General features: G+C 36.9%; 2 protein-coding genes across 5 annotated transcripts in view; one reads left to right on the top strand and one right to left on the bottom strand.

Annotated features, from left to right (window-relative positions):
* The window catches only part of LOC119792390 (A-kinase anchor protein 2), a 101,283-nt gene extending 82,133 nt beyond the window's left edge, over positions 1-19,150 (bottom strand). For 2 of the 4 annotated variants that reach the window (XM_038299008.1, XM_038299009.1), the window contains exons 1-2: positions 18,884-19,150; positions 9,867-9,918 (exon numbers count right to left, since the gene is read on the bottom strand). In XM_038299008.1, the coding sequence (XP_038154936.1) occupies positions 9,867-9,918; positions 18,884-18,927 (96 nt within the window). In that variant the 5' untranslated portion in view covers positions 18,928-19,150. The remainder of the gene's footprint in view (positions 1-9,866; positions 9,919-18,883) is intronic. The other 2 variants (XM_038299011.1, XM_038299010.1) reach the window with 2 other exon arrangements.
* The window catches only part of plppr1 (phospholipid phosphatase related 1), a 100,676-nt gene continuing 95,198 nt past the window's right edge, over positions 18,891-24,368 (top strand). Inside the window, exon 1 of the mRNA XM_038299013.1 lies at positions 18,891-18,914. The gene's annotated coding sequence lies outside the window, so the exon portion shown is untranslated. The remainder of the gene's footprint in view (positions 18,915-24,368) is intronic.

Genomic DNA, 24,368 nt, shown 5'->3' with positions numbered 1-24,368 from the left:
AAGTCTCTGAGACTGCCTAAATCCTAACCTGCTGTCAAAATTATTATCCTTATTGGAACACGTTTGTGTAAGATTGCCCTTTTTCATTTTTTAATTGTATAATTGTACTTTAGTACAGCTTTGTTATTATTTTTTTCCGACACATTTCAAGTGTGTAAACTGTGTGATGTTTATTGTGTCCTGTTTTTCAATTATTTTATGGTCTTTATCATTGCTTGGCTTGCTCAATGATGCTCCATTTGACAGGTCACTGTCTGACTTCATTTGTTAAAATGTTGTTTTGAATTGAAATATATGTACAATTTGCCCTGTCATTGTTTTGTGCTATGTAAGGTTTGCTTTAAAAAAAAAAAAGTGACAAGCACATTGCTGAAAAGTCCTGCATGGGAAATGGAGGATCAGGTAGGATACTCCTGATCCCGCGATGCAGCCTGCTAGCACGTTTGGTCCAATGCCGAGTATCCTAATTGATCCGTCATTTCCCATGAGTCATTGCGGGTCAATGCGGATTGGTCAGCTCGGACAAAAACGGTGGACGACGGTGGCAAAAGTTATAGTAAGAAATCTATATATTTCACTTTATGAGACCCAAAATAAATACTGAAGGTGTTTTTACTGCTTTCTTGATTATGGAAGATGTCCTAAAATGCACACCGTCCTTATTGAGATCTTTTCTACGACTGGAAAGGAGTACTCTTCCTTTGAGAGACTAGATTTATTTCATAGAGCGAGCTCTCTGATTTCTCTACTTGGGATCATAAAGAGACACAAAAGTTGAGGAAGTCTGAGAATTACATCGTTGAGATGTTTTCTGAAACTTGAAAAGAGACAAAATCAATCTTATTCCTCCAGAGAAAACTGCCTGAAACACAGTAGATAAAAAACTTAGTCTCATTTTGGTGTCACGCATATCTCATAGTTGTCTAGGAGAAGTACACGAAACATTCTAGAGATCTCGTTTCAGATTTTCCTTTCCTCTAGGTCTCTCCCCCCTCTAAAGAAGGCGACAGCGGTTGTGTCCCTCTAATACTTTTTCATGGTGGTTTTCTCGAGAAAACGAGTTAATTTTCTCATTATCGAAAGATAGTGAAAGCCATTTTCTCGTGATAACGACATGATTGGTGTGTTAAAATGGATTACATCCTTTAATACCACAACAGCAGGAGAGGACCTATAGGTATTAGTCATGGCAGCCTACTGTATGTGTGATTCTGTAGATAATCCTGTGTTTAACATTTAGGTAACGACACAACGTTGTTGGCTTTATGATTAGCTTCAACTTTTGATTCATAAGCAATTAGACCTATGCCTCTGGTGGCTTAGTGCCAATGTATTCTGAACAGCCCCGGTGTTATGTCTGTAACAGGTGTAAGATGCATTAACCCCCAAATGAGTCCAGATTAAAGAATTTACTTAAAACAGTCAGATTTTTTTCTACAGTATTCCATGCAATCCAATCATCCACCATAACCTGAAAATGAGTGATAAGAAAAAGGAAACTAAAAAACATATCATTTGCTCACGGTACTGCGGTACTGCGACTGCACAACTACAGGCCCCGCAGGCATGGATGGACTGGGAATCTAGTCCTATTGTTCAGCCTCATTCATTACTAATACAGCTTAATCATCTCGTTATCTCAAGAAATCAATAACCGTTTTCTTGTGATAACAAGATAATTTTGTTGTTATGTCGGGAAGACAAAAGAAAAAGAAAAAAATCGAGTACGAGCTGTTAGCTGCTACAAAACATTTAGGACACAGCATTCAAACAGGACAGAAACACTAGAGAGCCACAGACCAGACAAGGAGCCAAATCAGAATCTAGAGAAAGATCTGAAAATAGTTGTTCAGGAATTCTTTTTATCTACCTTACTGATTAGTTGGGGCGTCATTTGCAAAAAGGTACAGTTTCAGTTTCTTTTACCAGTAAACATGTGTAATAATGTGTCACTCTACCACTAACCATTCCTCTATCCAGTCATGTGCTTTTTATCTCTTGATCTGTTGCATGAAATACCTAGTTTGGCGGTAATATGATAAAATGTGAAATAAAATGGTTTCTGTGGTTGAAATACCTTTGTAAGGCATTGTGCATTGTTCAGTCAAATAAGTGGAGATTCAATCTATCTACAAATTGTGAAGTGTAAACAAGAGCTAGCCACTTCTGTCTCATGCCTCTGTAAAACCCAGACTGAAAGTCAAATATGCACACAGAGGTATGCAGCGAGTAAAATACGAACACACTCATGGATGACCAGTAAGTTCCAGGACAGCTGCTGCTAATTTTAGAGAACTTGTAACTCCTGCTGTGCCTTAGACCCCGTACTCCCCGACAAGACACGCCCCCGCTTCCTTTTTCTAAATGACTTTGCCGCAAGCACAACCCTCTTCTACAAATCCAGCTAATAAAATAAGCTTCCTTTACCATCCTTGGAATCCAGTTTGCTTTTTTGTTATATGATAGTATGAACTCAACTCACAGCCTTAAAGTACTAATTCACTGTTTTAAGAATCTCAATTACATAATGAACTGAGTTTGTCTTATTGGCTCTCTGTGTTTACTCTATACAGGCAGTAAAAGAAAGGAGCTGATCAAAATAATATTTCTATCCAAAGAAACAAATGTAGCAATTGTCCTTAATAAACAAAAATGCTTTATTTGCATTCTAATAAGAATTATTCTGGGTGACAAAGGTTCTGGCATCAGCAAAATTATTAGGAAATCTACTGTTTTCCTTAATGGGGTCTATTTTATTTTATTTTTTTACCGATTCTCTTTTCTCTGCTTCATTATTGGGCTGGTAAGTTAACACGTTGGTCCTAGTATATAGACATATATCTTTTTTTGTTTTTGTTTTTATGTTTAGTTGAAGCAAAATTCTGGCACTTAAAGGTCTAGCGTCCCTAGTGGCCAAAAGTTACATGGTGTGTCTTTAGGCTGAGCATGAGCAGTGGAGATTAATTTACTTCAAAAATCCAAATGGGTGTGTAGGCTACATGGATGCCAATCACCATGGCGATCGGCAATAACCACAACTCTTTTTTGGAATAAAATTTCTTCCGATTGGACTGAATCGGATTTGAATCCGTCTGACAGGTTTACATGAACATTTTTGATCTGATCAGTCCTTCAATCCAATTATTTGTGTCGATGTAAATGTCATAAGGGCTAGACTTTATTTGATCTTGTTAATGAATTAAAAGTAGTGGTATTTCAAAATGTCATATTGGTTATTTATTCTCTAGGTGAACAGCTCTCATATTTTTTAAACACTTTACATTATTTCACTGTTTATCTTTTAAATCTTCACAATTATGATATTCTTATATGTTTTTCTAAGGTCCAAATTTGTGTGACCATTTTTTTCTATAATCTTTTTGTTACTGTAAACACAAGAATTTCCCCATTGTGGGACAATAAAGGGATTTTGTATTCTATTCTATTCTATTTTATTCCCTTCTATTCTATTCTAAATCAAAGTTATCCTTGATTTAATGTGACTATCTGACATTCAAAAAGGAGTTTTTGAATGTCAGATATAATCTAAATAATTTCCGTTGTTGTATGAATATACAGCACAAATAGATGCATCAGATGCCTCTAAGCAGTCCAACCCCCCCTCTTTACTCACTGAAGGTCATTACCCTGACCTGACTGCAAGCTGCAATCACAGATCTTAGTGTTTGTTGTGGTCTAGCTGCAGCAACTCTCCATCTTCCGGCCCCACTTACCACACAGCGTTAAACTTGATTAAATGTATACAGAGATTTCCCAGTTTTCCAAAAGCAAACCCTTCTGAGATCTATTGCTCACTTATATGTCAATAACAATCATACATGGGCGTAGGTTTGCATAGGGACCATAGGGACATGTCCCTACCAAAATTTTGAACCGACCTAATTGTCCCTACCAATAATTGGATGTGAGCAACATGTTTATAATTTACAGCAGTAGTTGTTGCAGCAGTGGCTTCTTTTCCTCTCGCAGCTCCTCTGCCTGGTCTCTCCTGTCCCTTTTACGTAGCAGTCATGGAACTGTGCTGCGCTGTTTAACTCAACTCTCATTGGTTGTTCTGCCTTAAGTTCCGCCTTCTCTCCCTCTGATTGGCTGTTTTCTAGTCCGCGTGTGCTTGGAGCATAACATTGAAAATTTATTCACACTAGAATGCAGCGGTTACTACAATTAATATTAGGCTACAAAACTAGTCCCAAAAAAAAAAAAAAAAAACGAATATCATGTACACTAAAAAACAAAAACCTTTTTTTTCTTTTATAAAACGAAATATTCTGAGTCAGCCAGGAGTTCTGAAGACTGCTGGAAAAATGGGCAAATAAAGGCTGTAAGCCATCAACATTTCTGATTCTTAGCCACAGCCAACTAAAAAAGAAAATGTGAGGGTTTCCTTTTTACCGATATTAAGTTGATATTACTGTTTTCATTTTTTTGTTTTTATTTTTACAATTTTGATATAATAACTGATCTAAGTGGGTTGCTCTGTGGGGAAAGGCACATTTTACATTTATATTACTGTATGTTTTAAAGTCTCTAGTTAATGCTGAATCACATACTAAATTAGTTGACGATTATTGAAATAATCAATTAATATGATTCATTTTTTTCAGCCCCAGATGAAATACATGAAATGGGCGACACAGAGTAACTACAGCCCAGATGTTCAACTTTTATAGTGAAGTTAATATTTTCATGAATGTATTATTTTTGCTTGATACAGAGAGAGAATAGTAGGTACAAATATTAGAGTGGGGTTTAACTCTGCACAATTCTATATCTTCAAAAGAAAATACTGTATCTACCTTCTCTCTTAGTCGTTCAAATGAAACCGTTTTCAAAGTGGAAAACAGTCCTAATTCCACATTCATCAGAGCCGGTGATACTTCAAACATTGATAAACAGCATCTAATGAGTGTAGAGCTTATAACATTTTTATTAATGGAGCAAAATGTTGCTTTTCTCTTTTAACAATGAATTCCTCTTATCAGTACGGATGCTCACATCGAGCATAAAAAAGGACATGCATATTGCATAGCACCAATGACACCAGACCAATAGTGTCCCTACCAAAGTTCAAATCAAACCTACGCCCTTGCAATCATATGTAGCTTGGTGGTGTTTGTGAAAAAAAGTCCAAACACCAGTAGTCTTTTTGAGTCCTGGGGCATCAACATAGATTAAAAAAAAAAAAAAAAAAACTCTTTTAAGTGCAAAGAGATTAGGATTTTAAAGAAATTCACTGCAAAAAAAATGTAACTACAACTTTGTGGCAAGTGTGTGCCAAACCTCATAGATGATGTGGATTATATCCCTCTTGCTTTCTTTTGGACTTGGACTTAGATAAATTGTGATCTTTGCCTGCTGTGTGTGTTTTAGGAGGCAAACTGAGAGTCCAGAGTGCTGAGGTCATATAGACAGAGGAGCAAGGGAATGGGTTTATGCAAACACACAGACTTTTGTATGTATGCTGTCATACCGCCCGTGTCCGGAAGGCTATATGGTTACAGTAATAGTTAATTAGAGTGAAGAGTTGCTCACCACTCATTGGCTGTTGCTGAAACCACATGCAAGGTTATTGGTAAATGTGCACCTATATGCGGATGTGCTTAAGGCTTTTTTGGCCAACTGTGACCAGACTGCTCGCCGTATTGCTTCCAAAATTACACAGTAATAACAAACTAATTGCAGGTCTGAATTTAACAAGATGACATAAATACTGTTTCCTAATCTGAACAATTAGCATGCAAAGAAACTCATTCAAATAGCAGCTATGTCTTTAATCTTTAACAGACACATGAATTTGTTCTTTCATTTCGGATAACACTAATTTTGATTTTTGTGCTTGAAAAATTAAAAAATAAAATTTTATTTTATTGTAATGTGTAATGTAATTATCTGCTAACCACCCAATAAAATTGCCGCAGCAATTAACAAGCCTTTAGTCTATATTTGCAAATAAACTTTGAGAAATTGTTGGAGTCAAAAACTCAAAAACAACCTTTCTTCGATTACTTTATGCACCATGGACTAGCACTGCACTGAAGGAAAAAACAAAAACATCACTCTTTAGTGAACAGCTGAGGGAAAAGAACTCAGTTTTATCTGTTTTGAGAATTTGTGTCAGCTATGTCTGCAGCTGTGAGAGAGAACAAAAGAGAAAGATGTTCAGCAAATAGCAGAAGGGCCGAGCAGAACACAGCAAAGCTTCTTTTACCTGGGTCCATCATGCAACAGGCTGGAATATGCAAATGTTGCTACTCCTGTATTCAAAGTCAGCTTACCATGCACTCATTTTAATTAAAGACCCTTAAAGGTATAGTGGAGGATGGTCTTTTTCCATTTGCATCATCAAAATAAGTGGTCCTCAAAATTGTCAATCATTCGGGTGATATGTTTCTGCACACGTTCATGTATATTTGTGTGATGAGCTAAGGTTTCACCCAGTCATTGAAGCTCGCCTTTCTCACCACAGTTCTTTGAAAATAGCAGATGGTCATAGGAGAAAAAAGTGTTTATGAAGTTTATGAGAAGAAGAGAAAGGCTTCAGAAGAGAGGAACAAGACCGGAGTGTTTTTGGGAGATTCTTTCAAGTGATGGAGCACACTGAAAACACAGGTCGGGCTTCCCACTGGTGCCTCGGTTGCAAAATTTCTACTCAACAGGTAAAGCTTGGCATGCTATTTGGAGAAATCCATTTCACATCATTGCTAGTAAAATGAGGAGAAATGGGCTCCTGCATGCTCTTGCACATGTTTAATTTACTGTACGTTCCCTCTTGGGAGCGGGTACAGGGTTGTGCATGCAGATTTTTTTTTTAAGTGGAGAGGGCGTGTCTTTTCAAAAATTCAGGAAAATCCTCCACTACACCTTTAAGTCTTGTGAGCTGTCTAAGAATATTGTTAGTAGGTATTGACCCATGATGCTGCCAGGATAAATGAGTATAAGCAATGGATGTATGAATTAAAATGTTAATAAAATAAAAAAAAATCATCCATATTGTTGTTATTGGTTGTTAGATAATAACAAATGTAGCACATGAAAGTCAATTTGTGTGCTAAGTGACTCAAAATTCTTAAGTGAATAATGAAGAACAAATATATTGATTTTAAATAACTGAAAAGCAGACTTTAAATATATTGATATAACTACAATTAAAAGCCATCTGGGCCATGATTTAATCATGAAGCAGACCAATCATTGCAGCAGGTATACATTAGATTTGTTTGTGTCGGATAACTTATGTTATTTTTTTCTTTTGCATCCAACATAGTAGAAAATGCACTCTAAAAGTTTTGTCTTGGACTGCTATCATGTCGGAAGAGGGTTTCTAAACATTACATTTTTCTAAGCTTCCTATTCAGCTCAAGTTCTTCTAAAGTATTAATGAGGCCAGACATTGATGGTGATGACAAGGAAATCTCAGGGGAGTGATCAAATATTGATGAAATCCTTAGCTAGTCTGCTGCAGACAGGAGATACTGATGTACATTGTGTGTCTGTTTACAGGGTTTTATTATAGTCAGGCAGGAGGGGATGTTTAGAAACAAAGGATGCAGTTTCCCATCTGCTAAAACTTTACTTCATAAGGCATCTACTATGAAACTCAAAGATGTAGCAGAGAAAATGACAGTTTTCCTGCATTTCAGGGAGGGTAAAGTAACAGCTGCCCCTCCTCTAACTATTGCTTTACAGTGGATGAAATAAAGGTATCTGACCTTTCCCTTGCTTACAGTACTGGACAAAAAGCTGTCAGGAAACACTTCTCAATAGTCATATTCGGAAATCTATAAGAGCGTCACTTCTTATGGACCTAACACTGATGGAAAATTACAGTCTTCCTATTCACACACACACACACACACACACACACACACACACACACACACACACACACACACACACACACACACACACACACACACATATATATATATATATATATATATATATATATATATATATATATAAATATTAGGGTCAGGACTTTTCTTTGGCTACTCTAACACTGAACTTTATTCACTTTGTAGCTGAGTTGAAGTCCCCTTAGTGTTGCTATGCATTTGAAAGATCGTTATTGTTATAACAATGTTGGTGCAGTTTTTCCATATATTGTTCCTCATGATACTATAGTTTTGAAACTGCACCAAAACAAGCCCACAGCATAATGCTGCCACTCTCACTTCACAGTTGAAATAGCGTCCTCAAACTTGAAAGATTCTCCCTTTTTTTAATGTAATGTTTTTTATTGTTATAAAACACTTCATTATTGATTTAATCAGATCCTATTTTATGTTTTCAAAAATAATAGATTTTGCCCCTTGTCTGGGTTTTTAGATGGTAATCTAGGTTTTGATGCATAGCATATTGACTTTTTCTTCATGAGGGTGTCCTCAGCATTAGTCCAGGATCTTTGCAAAGTCTTTGTTTTGGTGTTGATGTGTGAATTTTGTAGCAGCAGTAGAAATGATTTCTTGATTGTCCATTTTAAATAAAATCAAATCTATCATGTCATGCATTTCTCATTTTAAATGTTTGTATAAATCTCAAGTGCAGTAGTATAAAGTTTACAGGAGTTTACACGCTCCCCCATGCCTAATCATATCATGGCCTGTCTTTGATTATATTACGTGATAATTATTTTCTTAACAAAGACCCGCCAACTCTGCAAGGACAAAACATGCTTGTTTTTCTTTGCTTCAGTGGTGATAACCTTCCCTCTGCTCCTCTTTAGATGTTATGTGAAGGCTGGTATGGCTGCCATCTTTCAACGTGGCCAAAATAGTTTCTCCATCTGCAGCTCCAACAACTCACCCCCAACCCGTTCATCCACACACACACTTGTGTATTTGTGTGTAACGTCCTGTTGTGGGGGTGTATGGTGTGTGTGTGTGTGTGTACATGGTATGCTGTGGTTCCCAACTGGTGCCAAATTTAGTCGTGAGCAGTGAACTCTGTTGCAACTGTTGCTCCCGAGTCCTATTAGCACAAATCCAAACATTTCCACACTTTTCCATGCTAATAATGTCAGAAAGTATCCACATATGTCCCTGACAGACCACCTTTACAGTGGAAGCTGATGTAATGAGACCTTGAGTATCTGGGCCAATACAAAAACAAAAAATCTGTTTTTTTCCCCCTTCAACATCTGCATTGCTTAATTCTCTGTCCAAAAAGAGAGACATTGAAAAGGAAAGCTGGTAGAGAAGGAAGACAAGACAGGAATCTTAGAGAGGGAATTGAGAACATTACAACTGCTGCAACAAGAAAGGACTTTGTTCAACGTGAGCAAAACGTGTAGGAGACCCTGACGTCATCTTGAAACTTTTCCAACTTGCATCACTTTTAATCTTTCGGTTCAAAATCTGTCCCGTGTGTAGGACAGTGACGCAGTTTTGCAGATTAAAATCACTGTCATTTAGAAAGTCAGAAATAAAAGTAAAACTCACTAAGTTAAAACAAGCATCAGTTAATTTTGTAGCCAGGTTTTCAAGTGATAAAGTTTCTAATTAAATGATCTCAGACTCATTTAACAGCCAGTTTTACACATTCATAATAAGTTCAATTTTAGATGCTTGCTTGGTTTGTGCCATTCACTTTTTTGTCAGTGTTTGCACTCATGCATTAAAAATAAAGTTGTTTTATTCCTGTTATTTTGAAAGAACATAACAGATACCCTAATATATGGAAATAGTGAAGCAAAAGAGGCTGAAAGAGCTTCTTGAACTTTGAGATACTGTGACAACTTGGATGCTTAGATGGAGTGTCTGAAAGCCTTCAAGTCTATTTGGTTTTCACAGATACACACCATAAATGAGCAGATCTGAGTGAAAATTTAAAGTTGAAACACTTACCGCCAGGGCCTGCAGCCTCTCTTTGTGGAGCTGAGCCTCCTCACACGACATCCTGAGGGGGAAGCAGGGGAAAGGGAGGTAAAATAGGAACAAGAGGTGAGATTCTCAAAGAGCCTCTCAACTAGAAGATCGGAGACACAAAAGGGAGGGAAGCAGAGGAGTGAGGAAGGAGAGGTAGAGGGAAAGCAGGAGGAGGAGGAGGAGTATCCAGATGAGGTCCTTTCTCAGCGATAATCCAAGCAGAATGAAAGACCTCTCACTCAGTAGCCATGTGTCTCACACTCAGCCCACTGCCTGCATTCTCTGTCTCTATGTCCTTCTGTCTGTCACCCACTGTTTCTTTGACTCTGTGCGTCTCTCCTCCCATTTGTCCCCCGTCTTTCCTCCACCCCTTCCCTGCCTCCCCTCTTTTGGCATGAACTATGTGTGATTAAACAGCTGGGAGGAGCAGCTGAGAGAGGGATGGGAAATGGCAGAAAGAGAAAGAGCAGGCTGAAAAAAAAAAACGGGAATGGGGAGAGAATGAAGAAATTGCAGAAGTAAGGAAAACTCAAGGAGGCAAGTGATATTTTATATTAGAAAGGTGAAAGAAGGTGCTGAATAAAAGATGAAGAGGTGGGAGAAGAACTCCTATAGGACAAATATATGTCAGCTATGACAAAGGACTATTTTTGCCTCTGCTCTTATTGAAAAGCTCACTTGATTTGTGATTTTTTTTTTCTGGTACATTGTGTATAATACTGGAGCTTTTTCTGTTATCATAAACTCGATCTCTTTTGATGTCGGTAAAACAATATCCTGACTACCTTTGATAATAAACATCAAGATATGTTTTCAGTGTAAGCATGTTTTCAAAAAGTCTTTATCAGCAGAAAGATCAATGTAAAATTGAAACGGTGCAAACATTTTATAAATAAATGTATAGATATATCTTTACAAGATTGTACTCTAAAAAAAACCCCAGCAATTTCAACACAAATAAATTGTTAAGATGCCAATTGATAGGAATAGCAAATAATCTGACCAACAACAAAAGTAAAAAACAGTATTATTACCTGAAGCTGGTTTCAGGGGTGACTAATTATCCTATTGGATATTGAAATGAACTTCCCTGGGAATTATAACATCAAACAATGCTTCTTTAAAAATCATTGGAAGCACACAAACAAACAACATGCAAAAAGCTGTAGATGGAAAACAAAGTTTGTGAAAACTGTTCACATCAGCTTGCATTCAATTTTTCTGCATTTCTAAATTTGAACTCTACTAGTGGACTTAAAATACACATTTACCAGTCTTTTTCCATTGCCATACTTCAAACCCTCTCTTTATCTTTTTGGACATTTCAGGTCTCATTCTTGGATCTTTCTCTTCTGCACCTGTCTTCACATGTTCCTAAAGTTCTTCTAATCAGTATCTAAGTTTCCATGCCTCTTGTCTCATCTTTACCGCCATGTTTCTTTCCACACACAGCCATCCTTATAAGGAGAAACAGCAGCTGTAGACATTGCTTACCCTTTTGGGAATTCAAAAGCATGTAAGACGCACACACATTGGAGCAGAACGCATCAAAATTTAGCAGCAAACCACTTCCTCCAAGAGACCAGAGAATAAAACAAATGAGAGCAGATGATGGAAAACAATTAGCTGTATTTAGGTCCAGACTTCTATGTTCATAATTGCAGATTGAATAGAAAATGAGGCGTTGCAGAGAGAAGTCGTTGGTTCGAATCATGGCATCGTCTTCTTTCTGCATGGATTTTGAATGTTTGCACTTACTAGGTACTTTTTTCTTAGGTAGAGAATCTAGTTCTTCTTGCAATTAAACATTTTTTAAACATGCATTATTAAGTTCTCCCTAACGTCTGCCAAACCACTGTATCTAGAAACCCCCTGGCAACCTCTCCTCTCTCCTTTAGCCCTTCATTTTGGGGTTAGTTACGCAGACTCGTCATCAATTGAGACAACAGCATCATTGTTCCTGAGCGTCGCCAAAACGAGGCGATGACCTCACTGCGCAGCCAGCCCATCACACCCCCTTCTCCCCCTCTGCCCGCCCAGCCAATCCCAGCCCAGAGCTAATGGCCTCCAGATGTGGAACTACAGGCAGGAAAACACAGACATTAACTCACACAAACAGTGTGGACTAACAATATGCAAAGTGCTAGTAGGAGGCATTGGGAATGAAAAAGGCGGGCAATGAAAATCAGACAAAAAATTTTGTATTTGTGTGTTTTATTCTTGTTTCATTTTTCAAAGAAATCTGTTTTTATTTAATGCATTTGTTCTTTCTTATTTGCCCTGCTAGAAATGTGTTCATTGAATCGCAGTGTATGTATATGCACACTGCACTGTACCGCATGTGTTTGTGTTAATGTGGTAAAAATAACTCCTCCTGTCAAGCAGACCTAAATCTGCTCACATTTCAAGCTGAAAAGCCGGTATATTCTCAATGGAAATGAAAATAAAGCTCAGATGTATCAGTTATAAAACTATGAAAGTCTGTTGTGAAGATAAGGGGAGGTTAGGTTTGGTGAGGGTTAGTAATGTAGTAGTTAAAGGTTAAAGAGCATGTTTGAAAAAAAGAGAAAAGGAGGAGAATAAACCAACTCCAGCAGACATATTCCAGACTGCCAGACCTTGATCTAATTCATACTTTAAACATTAGTGATGGAGGGTGTACTATGTCTGGCTGTCTTTCACAAAAAAAGGTTTTCATTTGTTTATTTATTTTTTTTTTGTAAAAAAAAAAAAAAATTTTTTTCCTTTTTTTAAATTGAAATTACATATTTTACATCTGTTGCTTTGACTAGGACCCAGAACACGAAAACTTACACTTTAGGCTTGACTTCTTTACATTATGTTTGAGACTATTTTTCAGAATAAAACAGGAAATAGTCTTTGAGATGCCCTGTCACGTTTACCTGCATCACTATGGGCACATACACTGCTGCTACTGTACAGGGAGAAGTTACAGTGAGGAAAGACTCACCTTCTGTCAACACAGTTTACAGTTTGCTTTCAAAGACAGATTTTTAAGCTGAACGTCATGCTGTTGCTGCAGTCTGTTCCGGGAGCAGCATTAACTCATTAGTAGACTACTTAAGAAAAAAACAAAGCTTTGAGAGGAAATTTTGTTCCATGGGGTTCCTATAACTAGTTTGGTTTTTAAAACAGGTTGTGCGCCTGCATTATTCTCCGCTCCATGTAACTACAAGATAATTTTTTAAAGCTGGTTCATCTTTTGAAGCAGCTTTAACGATTTTTCTTCATCTTCTCCTTCTTGTTCTAATCAATGCGCCACTTTATTCTAATGGTTGTTTTACACTGAACAAGCAGGCATTCACACTGAAAACAAAATGCTCTGTGGTATGGGGAAACTGTGCAGAGATCTGCTGCCATAACCAGGGTCCTGCACAGGGTTCACAATGGCATGATCTCCTCCAGAAACTGGACTCTAGCACGGATAAAAAAAGTTTTAAAGATTTGGCGTAAAAGCAACTGAACTATTGTTGATGTAGATAAAAATGCTTGGTTACAAAGGTATAAAGGAATCAGCAAAAACAGGCCCCTTAGTTTTTAAATGGTTCATCTGGTGCTCCTTTTTGATGTTGAATCAAACGGACATTTAACCCAAAACTGTGGCTTAATTCTACCTGGAAAAGGAATAAAAAGTTAACCTACACATACTGTGATACAAGTCCCACTAGTAGTACTAGTGCTACTTTTAACGGTACATATTCTTAAAAATATTCTGTAAAAGGATTTCAGGGAACTTGCATGTAAAAACAAATATTCACATTTCTAGAAAACATTCTGTAAAGTAGATGAGTTGCATACAGATAAGGATCAGTTGTCTCTAGACATTCGACTTGTCACCACCTCAACACTTTCTGTTGGATCAAACAGTCTCTGAATGCATAATTCTCTCTCTGCTGTAACTGGCATCTTTCCCAATGGGTTTTTTTACATGCATATGTTTTCATGACCTTGCATGTTCAATTTTAGGATTTTTACGATTGGTTGGTTCCTTTCCTTTAAACATGTGGGTGTTTCAGTCTGCACATGTGGTGTTGTTTAAAATGTTAACTGCTTTTATTTTCAGATTTTATTTTATATTTTCCTCCACTTATCTTCAACGGCAATCCTGTGAGATTTCATATGCATTATTTATCCTATTAGAACCCCTTTAATACATGCTTGTTTAATAAATAGCACTAGTGAATGGGTCTTCTGTGGTCTCTGCACTCCACTTTACCACACATTCTATCTCTTCTTCCTGCTGGATGAATTAAGGAGTGCTCTGCATTTGTGTGATTTAACAAGAGCATCTCAGAAACCAAGAGACAGTGTTAAGGAAAAATAGGATGGGCCCTGCCTGAGCCTCTTGTTCACAATTAGAACATTAACTATTGATGCACCAGTAAAGCATGTTGGTTTCATGCCTCAATGCACTTTTTTCTACCTGCCTCATGGGTGTGGTTCTTCAAGAGTGCACAAGAAAATCGCTCTGATCTGTCTCAGAAACGACTTACCAACATCTGATTGACAGTAAGCAGGAAAACATCTCAGTAAGTGTCACTCAAGGACAGTAACTGCTCGGTTTCTGCTATCCCACTGAATTTTAAAAAAGCTTTAAAAAACATTTAAAGCCAAGTCAGAAACTATATAAAGTTAGCATAAACCATTTGCCTTAAGAAAAATCATCATAGCATGAGGTTACGATGACATTCCTTGGAACTGTGAATATCCAAATGACAAAACAAATCAGGATAGAAAATGAAATAAAATTTATATGAAATGATATTTGCAGAGTGTATCATAGAATGAAAAACACATTTTAATGCTGAGTTTTTCTGATGATGTCAAAAGTGTGTTTAGCTTTCAGAATAGAATTCAAATTTATTGTCATTACATTGTCACAAGTACAAAGCAAATAAATTAACTCTCTGCATTTAATCCATCCCTTTGGGGAGCAGTGGGCTGCCATTGTGCGATGCCCAGAGAGCAGTGTGGGTTAAAGGTCTTTGCTCAGGGACCCAGAATGGCAGTCTGTGGGAGTGGGGCTTAAACTCAGGACCTCTGGAGCCCAAGCACAATGCCCTAACCGCTAGGCCACCACTCCCCTAAACAATATGACTAAGAATTAATATATTTACTACTTTCCTTCTTGGCCTGCTATGTCCCTCCATGGAGTAGCAGCAGTTTATCAGGTGAATTTAAGTCATCATCTGATTCACTTATCATATAAATGATAGAAGTGAAAAAAAATCACTACAACTCTAACTTAAATGATATAAAAAAAATCAAAATAAATACAAAAACGAGGTAGAATATCATCAGCTTGGTCTCTAAACAACAAACAAATCTAATCTGCATAGATGACCTTGTTAATCGTGAGATCAGGTTCTAAAAGCAAGTTTTAAGTAGTGTGGAAGATATTCACCTAAAGGAGATCTGGTCTGGTGACTAAGTTAGAACGACTAGTGGTAGTGAGATGCTTTCAAAATTAAGTCAGATGAAAAAGAGATTTGAGAAACTATTTAAAAGGAAACTGTCACACACAAAAAGGATAGAACATTCTGATTGGTGTATTTCTATCTTTCAATTGGAGGCTGCATTACTTTTGCAATGCAAAAGTAGATGTTTTCTATAAGATATAGATAGATAGACAGATTTTATTTGTCATTTTGTTTACATAAGTGTAAAACAAAAAGAATTTACGTTTGGAACAGCTCACTGGTCAATTTCATTTTTTTAAAAGTGCAGCCTTGAAAAATAGTAAAAATGACTGTAGATTTACAGTTCTAACATTTCTTTTTGAGTATGAGTATGAGTGCTACCCTTCAAATGCAAAATTATAAAGGGATTATAAAGGTTAAAAAAAAGTAATTTTTTCCATCATAGCTGTTTTAAAAAGGCAGAAATGTTTTTTTTAACAGATTTTACTATAGCTAACCCTTAGAATGAATATTTGATGGTACTAAAATGCTTAATCCTCACTTAGAATATCTGGAAAAAAGACAAAGAAACATCTAGAATTTCCATATAAATTTAAGTCCTAACATAACATCTCTATATATATGTCAGCTATATCTACAATATTATCAAGTATACTTAAGGTGCATTTTTTTATCTTCAGCAACACAATTTCAGAAATCTCTTTTTTCCTATTCACATAGATCTTTGTGTCTTCTTCATGTTTTTATTGTAAAAAAAAAAAAAAGAGGAAATACCTCATTATCCTAGCAATAATAATTAATGAATATTTTAGAAACAAAATTTAAAACAAAACATTTAAAGGCTTAAAAAATATTTTTACTGATACATCATGTCTGATTTAAAACATCTTCCCCACCATACGATCTTTCTATGTTGTCATTTCAAACGTTAAACTCATATCTAATCAAACAAGAGTTTGTTCAGGCGTTCAATTGTCTCTTTTAAGGAAGGTTAAGTTTCTGTGCAGCTCAGCTTGACTTCTTTGTACATTTGCATTTGTTGACATACAGTTTGGTATTAATCTGGTTACTCCAGGGCAGCTGTTAAAAACAGCTCAACGTTTGCATCAGAATACAGAACAGTACAGTCTCTCAGCTTTGAATGTTAAACTCCCACTCTCTTTGTCTTAATACAGTACTGCTATCATTACTTTACTTCAAGCCAATTCACAAGCTGGTGGCGGGCGGCTCAGCCTGTATGAGTGGGAAACATATTGACAACTGGAGGAGTGTTTTTTTTTTTTCTTTCTCTGGAGGATGAACAGCAGATGAGGTCAGCTGCTGATTGATTTCTAAAGCTTTCCCTTTTTTCTCTGGGTATGTCTCTTGTTGTGCAAACATAGTAGCAATGACCTGCTCTTTGTATTAATGATTAAACTTTGACAGAACATAGTTACTGTTTTCCCATCCTTGACGGTTTGCATTTATCTTCCAAATAATTAACTCAAACTCTTGTTCTGCCTGTATATACTGACTCATTCAGCAATTTGCAGAAATATCAATATGCATTAAAGTTCTGCGCTTTGCCACTTTACAACCATAGAATGTAATTATTTTGAAGAGATTTGTGACAGAAAACTATTAAAATTATACAAAGGCTAAAACACATCCATATTTTTGCCATGCATTTGTGTTTTTCTTCTTTAATCTGATACCCCTAAATACAGTCCACTACAACCAACAGCCCTAAACAATCTCCTGATTAGCAAATAGACTACAGGTATGTGTGGCACAAAGTTATTACTGCACATCCCCGTGAACTCACCAGCACTGGGAAACATTTGAGACTGGGTTGAAAGTTCACCACAACATTTTGAGCATACTGCTACAATGGAATGATTCAGACTGAATTATTATGTGTAAGAAGGACCCACTCAAAGTCAACATCTTAGAATCTAAATCCTTCCCATTATTTTAGTCTTATTATATTTTGGTACAAACCTTTGGTTGCATTAAATGTTCTTTTATTTCTCAGTTCATCTACATTTTTTTTTCAGAAATAAATTAATATTTTCTCATATTGAAAACACTAGAAGACACTTTACACTAGAACCATATTGAAAAAGTCACACATTTATGTTCATAAACCAAATTAAAGATGGATGAATAAAAGGGCTGAAATGCATTCCCCTGAGGGAGATTAAAAGGGGAGAGAGCTGGAATTAAACCTGCAACTTTCTCATTGGGAGACAACTCCATACTGAGCCACAGTTGCCCTTAGCAAGGCATCTTATGTTTCACTCCAGGGGGTTTATGAATTTAATTACATTTAAGAAAAAGAACAAATATTTGGGGAAGATGAATTATTGGAGGAGAGTGGAGGCCGCTTTTGTATGTTTTATGAATTACCCATAATATATTTTTTGTGGGGGGTGCATGCTGGTGCAGCAAGAAGGTTTTGGATTTGATTTCTGGTCTTGGAACTTACTGCATTGAGTTTGTATATTTCCCAGTGCATTTGCATCCTTGTTAGGTTAATATGCATCTCTAAATTGTCTTAAGGTGTGTGTGTGGTTGTGTCTCTCTGTGTTGTCCTGAAACAAACCAGAAACCTGTCAAGGTTGTTCCCCACGTTTAGCCTATAGAGTAGTGGGAGAAGATGAGCATTCCTTTTTTTAATAAAACCCCTGCTCTTTCTATTTTTTCTCCTAAACAATGTTTCGGACACCTTTTTCATTTAAAGCTCATAAATTGTAGCTTGACCAGAGGAACTTACTGTTTAAATGTAAAAACAAATTCACACTTTGTCCGTTACATAAACTTTTTCACATGAAGTGCCCTATTATGCAAAAAATTAGATATTGAAATTGTTTTAACAGATAGCTGTTCTTTTTTTTGTTTTAGAGATACATAAATTATGAGTAATTTGTTTGGACTTTTAAATTCCTGGAAGGTGGAAAATGCTGTAATAAAAGTTTGTTAATTTGCTTTTTTTTGGACCTAAAGGAATATATATACATATGTTATAATATACAATAATATAGTATATTACATTATATTATATTGTCAAATCCGATTGGAAAGGAGGGAAAAGGTGAAATGCAGCATGGCGGACTGTGCTGACACAGAAACGAAGGAACCAGTCTGCAGTCTCCCCATTGGCCATGCTAAAACATACCATGTCCAGCACCTGCAGTATAGCTGTATGCACACATGTGCACTAGAAAAGAACCAAATGAATAAATAAGCAGGTCCCACTATGGAAAGAGCGAGTAATGCATGAAGAAATAATAAATCCAGAGTGTGGCCTGATATGGTCTGTGAGCAGAGAGGTGTGCGTGTTGGGGGGGTTGGGGGGGGGGTAGAAGAAAGTCAAGGGATGCAGTGAGGAGAGGGAGGAGTGTACAGGGTGTACCGCGTGTCCCTGCTCCAGTCATGACTGAGCTGCAGCCTCACCATGACGGAGCTCCCGTTCCTATGACAACCCAGCCTGTCAGATGGAGGGATGCAGGCAGGGAGAGGAGTGATGGCAGGGAGCAGACAGAGATGTAAAGATAAAGAAGAACATCTACTCACGGGGCTTTGGCACTGCCGTTCCTTTGCAAAGGTGCGTCTGACATGTCTGCAGCAACCCGTCTCCCTCTGCCGTCTTCCCTTTCTGCTTGTCCTCCTCTTGCACTTCTGTCCCCTGGTGTCCTTTTGACAGAGTCGTGTCTTTCTCTGCCTACTTTCCTCCTCTCCTTCTCCTCCCTTTCCACCTCCTTATCTCCTCCTCCTTCCTCTTCTTTCCTCCTGCCTTTTCGGTGTGCTGTAGTTATGGATATGACAGAGCAGCTGCTGCTGCGCCTGCATCGCCCCTCTCCACTAGCAGGGAGGAATGGCCAAGAGCATGTTAGTGTGTGTGTGTGCACATGTGTGTGTGTGTGTGTGAGAGAGAGAGAGGGAAATAGAGGAAAAGAAACATGAAATAAAAAATATATAACTTTAGCTGGAAAAAGAAATAGAAAAAGCCAGAGGAAAAAGTAAATGCATAAAAAAAAGAAGGAATAGGAAAGGGTGGAAAGAATCAGAAAATGTCCAAAATGCAGCAGAGATCCACAAGGAAAGGCAGGCTTTAGGGAGTTGCTTCATAATAAAAGGAGTAACCAACCTGCCTACTCCAGAACAACCTTTCCCCTCTGAGAGGAAAGAGATTTTTTTTTAAAGAGCAAGTGAGGATAAATGGTCTTTTAATGGGAAAAATGAAAATGATGAAACCCAAAAGGTGGTCTTCAAATCAAAAAGCAGTATGACATAGATACTGCTGGGTTCACTGAAAAGATACACAAACATCCACTTTTGAGTTTAAATGGCAGTTTATTTCCTCATAGTGGTACAGTTACTTTTTAGGTAAGTTAGGGTTACCAAAAAAATGGATATCTTTCCATTACCAGAATTATGAGCAAGATATTTTAAAAACAATTTTCATAATTCCATTGTCAAGTTCATTAGTCAACATACCGTACTGTTATTGTGCCTTTACACGATATGGGTAAACACCAGTAAGGTTGATGTGATTTCAGTACCAAATTTGCAAAGATAGCAGAAAGAAAAATAATGGCTTTAAAATGTTTGATTTACTCTTGGCATCATTTCCAGATAGGGTGCTGCGTTAATTTGTTCAGTTATGTGCAAGAACTGTATAAATGCCCTGGCAACATACCTTTCAGGAAGGAGACAAGTTTTGTGTCTAAATAACAAAATGTTTTTAATGTGCTAAGTGTTTCATGCCCAGAAAAAAAGCAATAGACACTGTTAAGATGCCTAACCCTGGGACTTCACTATTCATAGTGAAAGAAGTCTGTTACTGACTGGAGAAGGAAAAAAAAATATGACTGAAATAACAAAAATTTGTCTCCAAATTTAAGTAATGAAAGGCCTTAATTTAAATATTTTTTGGCATACCCTCTGGTCTTATAAAATGTATTTCTATCTAGTGTGAATAAATGTATTTAAACTTGTATATTTTACAAATGTCAAAAATCATTATCTAATTAATATTTAATATTTATATCCTCAAGCAATTGTAAGTACAAAATGTCAGCACACCTAAAGGCACAGGTGTGAAGGAAGAGGCCTTAGCCCAAGACGTGTCCCCAGATTTCCCAAGAGGTTAAAGCACACTGCAGCGTTCTTTGTCAAAAACATGTGAAAGTAAGCACTAATTCATCCATTTTCCATCGTACTTATCCCAAGCGGGGTCATGTGAGTGCTGGTGCCTATCTTCAGCTGTCTTTGAGCAAGAGGCAGGGCACACCCTGGTCAGGTCACCAGTCCATTGCAGGGTAACACAGAGACAAACAACAATTCACACACACACACACTCAGACCTAACGAGTATTTAGAGAAGCCAATTAACCTACCAGTCATGTTGGAGTACCTGGAGAGAACCAACGCATGCTCAGGGAGAACATGCAAACTCCATGCAGAAAGACCCCGGCCCGGGAATCAAACCCAGAACCTTCTTGCTGAAAGACAGTAGTGCCACCCACTGCCCCACTTAGCAGTCTGATTTAGTATCAGACAGTGAGGAGAAAAAAAATAAAGATTATGACCTGGGTGTTTGCTTTAATATACATTTTTAGACATAAAACAAAAAAAGACAAGATTAAAGAAAAAAAATGAGCTGATGATAGATGGTAACAGAGTAGAACTGTTGTTCACTCGGTTAGCTTGGTGGTCATCTAACTTAATCTAACTTTATTCTTTACTAGTAAGTGACAACTCCTTTGTGTGCTGTTACCAGCAGCCCTTTCTTTTCCATGCTACGTTTCATAAATATGATGACAGGAGTTACAAAAGCATAATGATGCCCTTAGGCACCAATTGTTGGTGCTTTTTGTGACTGAATAAAACTTGCATTACTTTTAGTGTAAAGAATAAAAGAGGCTTTATCAAATTCATTTAAGTATTTAAAGCTATAGTCTGTAAGCTGTTATTATTTTACCATAGTTCCTCTCCTGACCTCTACAGTAACCAAATCAGAGATCTTAACCAATACATTTGTGTCTTTTTGCACCCCTTCCTCTTTTTAAGGACCTTAAAGCCATTCCTCTTATATACACACATGTGCAAAATGTGTATACATTTGTATATGTGTATATTATATATATCATATTTCTTTTAATAGAAACATAAGTTGATGTAATACAAGGATGAATACTTTTTCCTAGTTTCATTTTGTATAAGATGAACCCCATTTCACTCCTGTCTCCATTTTCCCAGTTAGCATGGTATTCAAGCTAGAGATGTAGTGTTTACTGCAGGTCTTATTTCTGCGCTAGCATCTTAAATGCAGAATATTACAATTATCATTAGTATTGTTAGTGTTGTTACAAAAATTGCCTCTGTTATATCTAATCAAAATACAAATAATAATATTAATGTTTTAGGGCAACTTTGCCCTTTTGAGGCAACTTTTAGTCAACTCTTAGTAAGTTGCAAGCCCTTGAAAATGCTTTAATAACATCTCCAAAGGAAATTCTACTAGAAAATTGTAAAGAACTTCTAAAAACTTTTGTACAAAGACTTGTTAAATTTTTGCACTTTGAGAAATAGAACATAGTTGAGCAATGAAATACTTTTGTCCTCGTTTGTCTCTTCATTGAGTCAAACCCCTTCCATGCACAACGGTATGTATATGAGTTAATTTACATCTCCCTCCAGATAAAATATGGAGGACAATTCAAAGTCATAAGCTCAGATTTCTCTCGCTGTAAAGGTCAGGGGAGGGATTGCCGTAAAATATTAATCCTAATACCTAATTAATCATATTTCATCATGAAATATAGTTAGACAGTCACACACAATCATTTTATATTTTTTGTTAAAAAATAAAACTCACAAACGAGAGCTTCGGGAAGTAGAAACAAGTCCCACCACAAGTTCATCCAGTTGTTTCCTGAAGGATAAGACCTTTAAACAATACAGTTATTATAGATTATCAGGCAGTGTTGACCACTTCGTCCTCAGATGTAGGTCACATCTGCCTTATTTACTGAAACCGTTTTAAAAATGACAGCTACAGGCATGGGCTTACTTTTACCCTTCTTGCAACAAGAAAAAGGATCCCAGTAAGAAGTTAAAAAAACCCACTTTTAATATAGACATTAGAAGCATGTGCTATTCTTCCTAGAAAAAGAGCTCTCAGGAGGGGTAAAGCACCCACACCTCCAAGTTGCACATAGCTTATTTGCTGGAGGTCAGAATATGTTGCAAACAAATTGTGAAGGTGCAGACACCTTATTTATGATGGAGTTGGACTGATTATGAGGAAACCATCAGCAAAAACAAACAAACAAACAAAAAAGCAGGGAGAATCTAAATCGTGTAATAGGAGGACGGTAAGAAATAAAGAACCTTTCGTTTCTAAAATTGTGTGATGTCTCAATCTGGTGTACAAGGCTCTAATTAGTCACAGTTTAAGCTGTTCCAAAGTAGAAAATGTCAATTAAGATCAACAAGCGGCACAAAATAGAGAAACCTGAACTGAAAAGCCTGCAGGTCTTTGTCTTGTGTAATAACCATAGTTTGAATAGTTAACTTTATCAAGGTTTACGGAGAAAGTGTAGAAAGTGAGCTCTTATGAGTACTTATTACCATCTCCATCCTCAGAATGTTGTGCTATGACATTTTCATTGGAGTCCAGGCTCTGTTGATGCAAGCATTATACGCTGCGTTGTTATAACATCCCAAAGTCTTTTAAAATGGGGCTTTAGTTAAGGCAAAAGATTGCAGTATAAAATAGGCCAAAGGCTTGAGGCATGTTATCTATTTCCTTGGGTAAATTCCAGCAAGACCCCAGTCCCCACTGAAAGTGAGACCTGCTGAAAGCTGTTTAGTCTGAGGGATCTGGCTGGAGAGAGTTGTCCAAACAAAAAGCTCAGCACTGTTTTTATGAGGCAAAATAATACTATTTCTAACCTGCTGGCAGAGTCCTGATCTGCAGGTATTGGAAGGTACAGTAGATGCAAAGCTGAAGACCATCTGCCTGTTTATCATGACTTCCTGCTCTACTCTTTTTCCACCGGTATCTTCTGCCACAGTCACCTTCCCACTTTTTTCCCTTCTACTTTACACACAGCACAAAACTGCATAAATGAATTTAAGTTAATTTTCATAGTTATATTTATTGAACATTTTCCACAAGAATTACCTGAAGTACAAGCGTAAATAAATTCACTTTTTAAAATTACAGTGTCGATATTAAAATGTTTACTTTTAAAATATGCTTTCAGTGACAATTTTGACAATTTTAAAATATATCAAAAATATGTGTAAAAACATATTTCAAGTAAATACACTTTAAAAATTACACATACATTTCACTTAAAGTATACTTTTTTAATAATATATTTCTATAAAGTGTATCATGAGGAATTATTTTAAAGTGTGTTAAAAGTGTTAGCATTAAAGTGTGATGTTAGCATACTTTTTATATATTTACAAAAAGTGCAATTAGTGTAATTACATTTTCAGTATACTATTTGAAATATGAATATACTTTGAATACAATAAAGTAATTTTTTTTTTTTCCTTTACTAGGGAGTTTATTTCAACTTTCCAGGGGGTCATGTCTCATGAAACTCACAAGATGCTTCACATTGCTCACTGTCTCAAATTGATGTTTACACATTTAACAAGTTCTCCTAAACTGTGTGTGGCCTCTTGACTATTTCAGTTTCCCTTCTTGACAGTGAGTCCATGTTAGGCCCTTGGTTATCATGTTGCTTGGTATGCCAGCTATTCAGAGGCTGGTCGGCAGGTTTTGGATGCGACCTTAAATGGGCATCACACATGCACATTCTACCCTCCACATACCCTCTGTCACAAGCATACTTATTCTGACTATGCAGGTTTTGTGTTACAAGACCACCAGAAGCTGATTACTCATTTCTAGCGTATGATGAAACCCTTGTGAACCGCAATTCAATACACTGTTAACTTAACACACAAAAACTTCCCAGCATGAGAGAGATTTATTTTGCTTCGAGGGAAGAATTAATCACCAACATTGAGTCAC

The sequence above is a fragment of the Cyprinodon tularosa genome, unplaced genomic scaffold, assembly GCF_016077235.1.
Source record: "Cyprinodon tularosa strain WSP-4 unplaced genomic scaffold, ASM1607723v1 ctg418, whole genome shotgun sequence".
NCBI lineage: Eukaryota > Metazoa > Chordata > Actinopteri > Cyprinodontiformes > Cyprinodontidae > Cyprinodon > Cyprinodon tularosa.
This window is presented reverse-complemented; position numbering and strand designations above follow the sequence as displayed.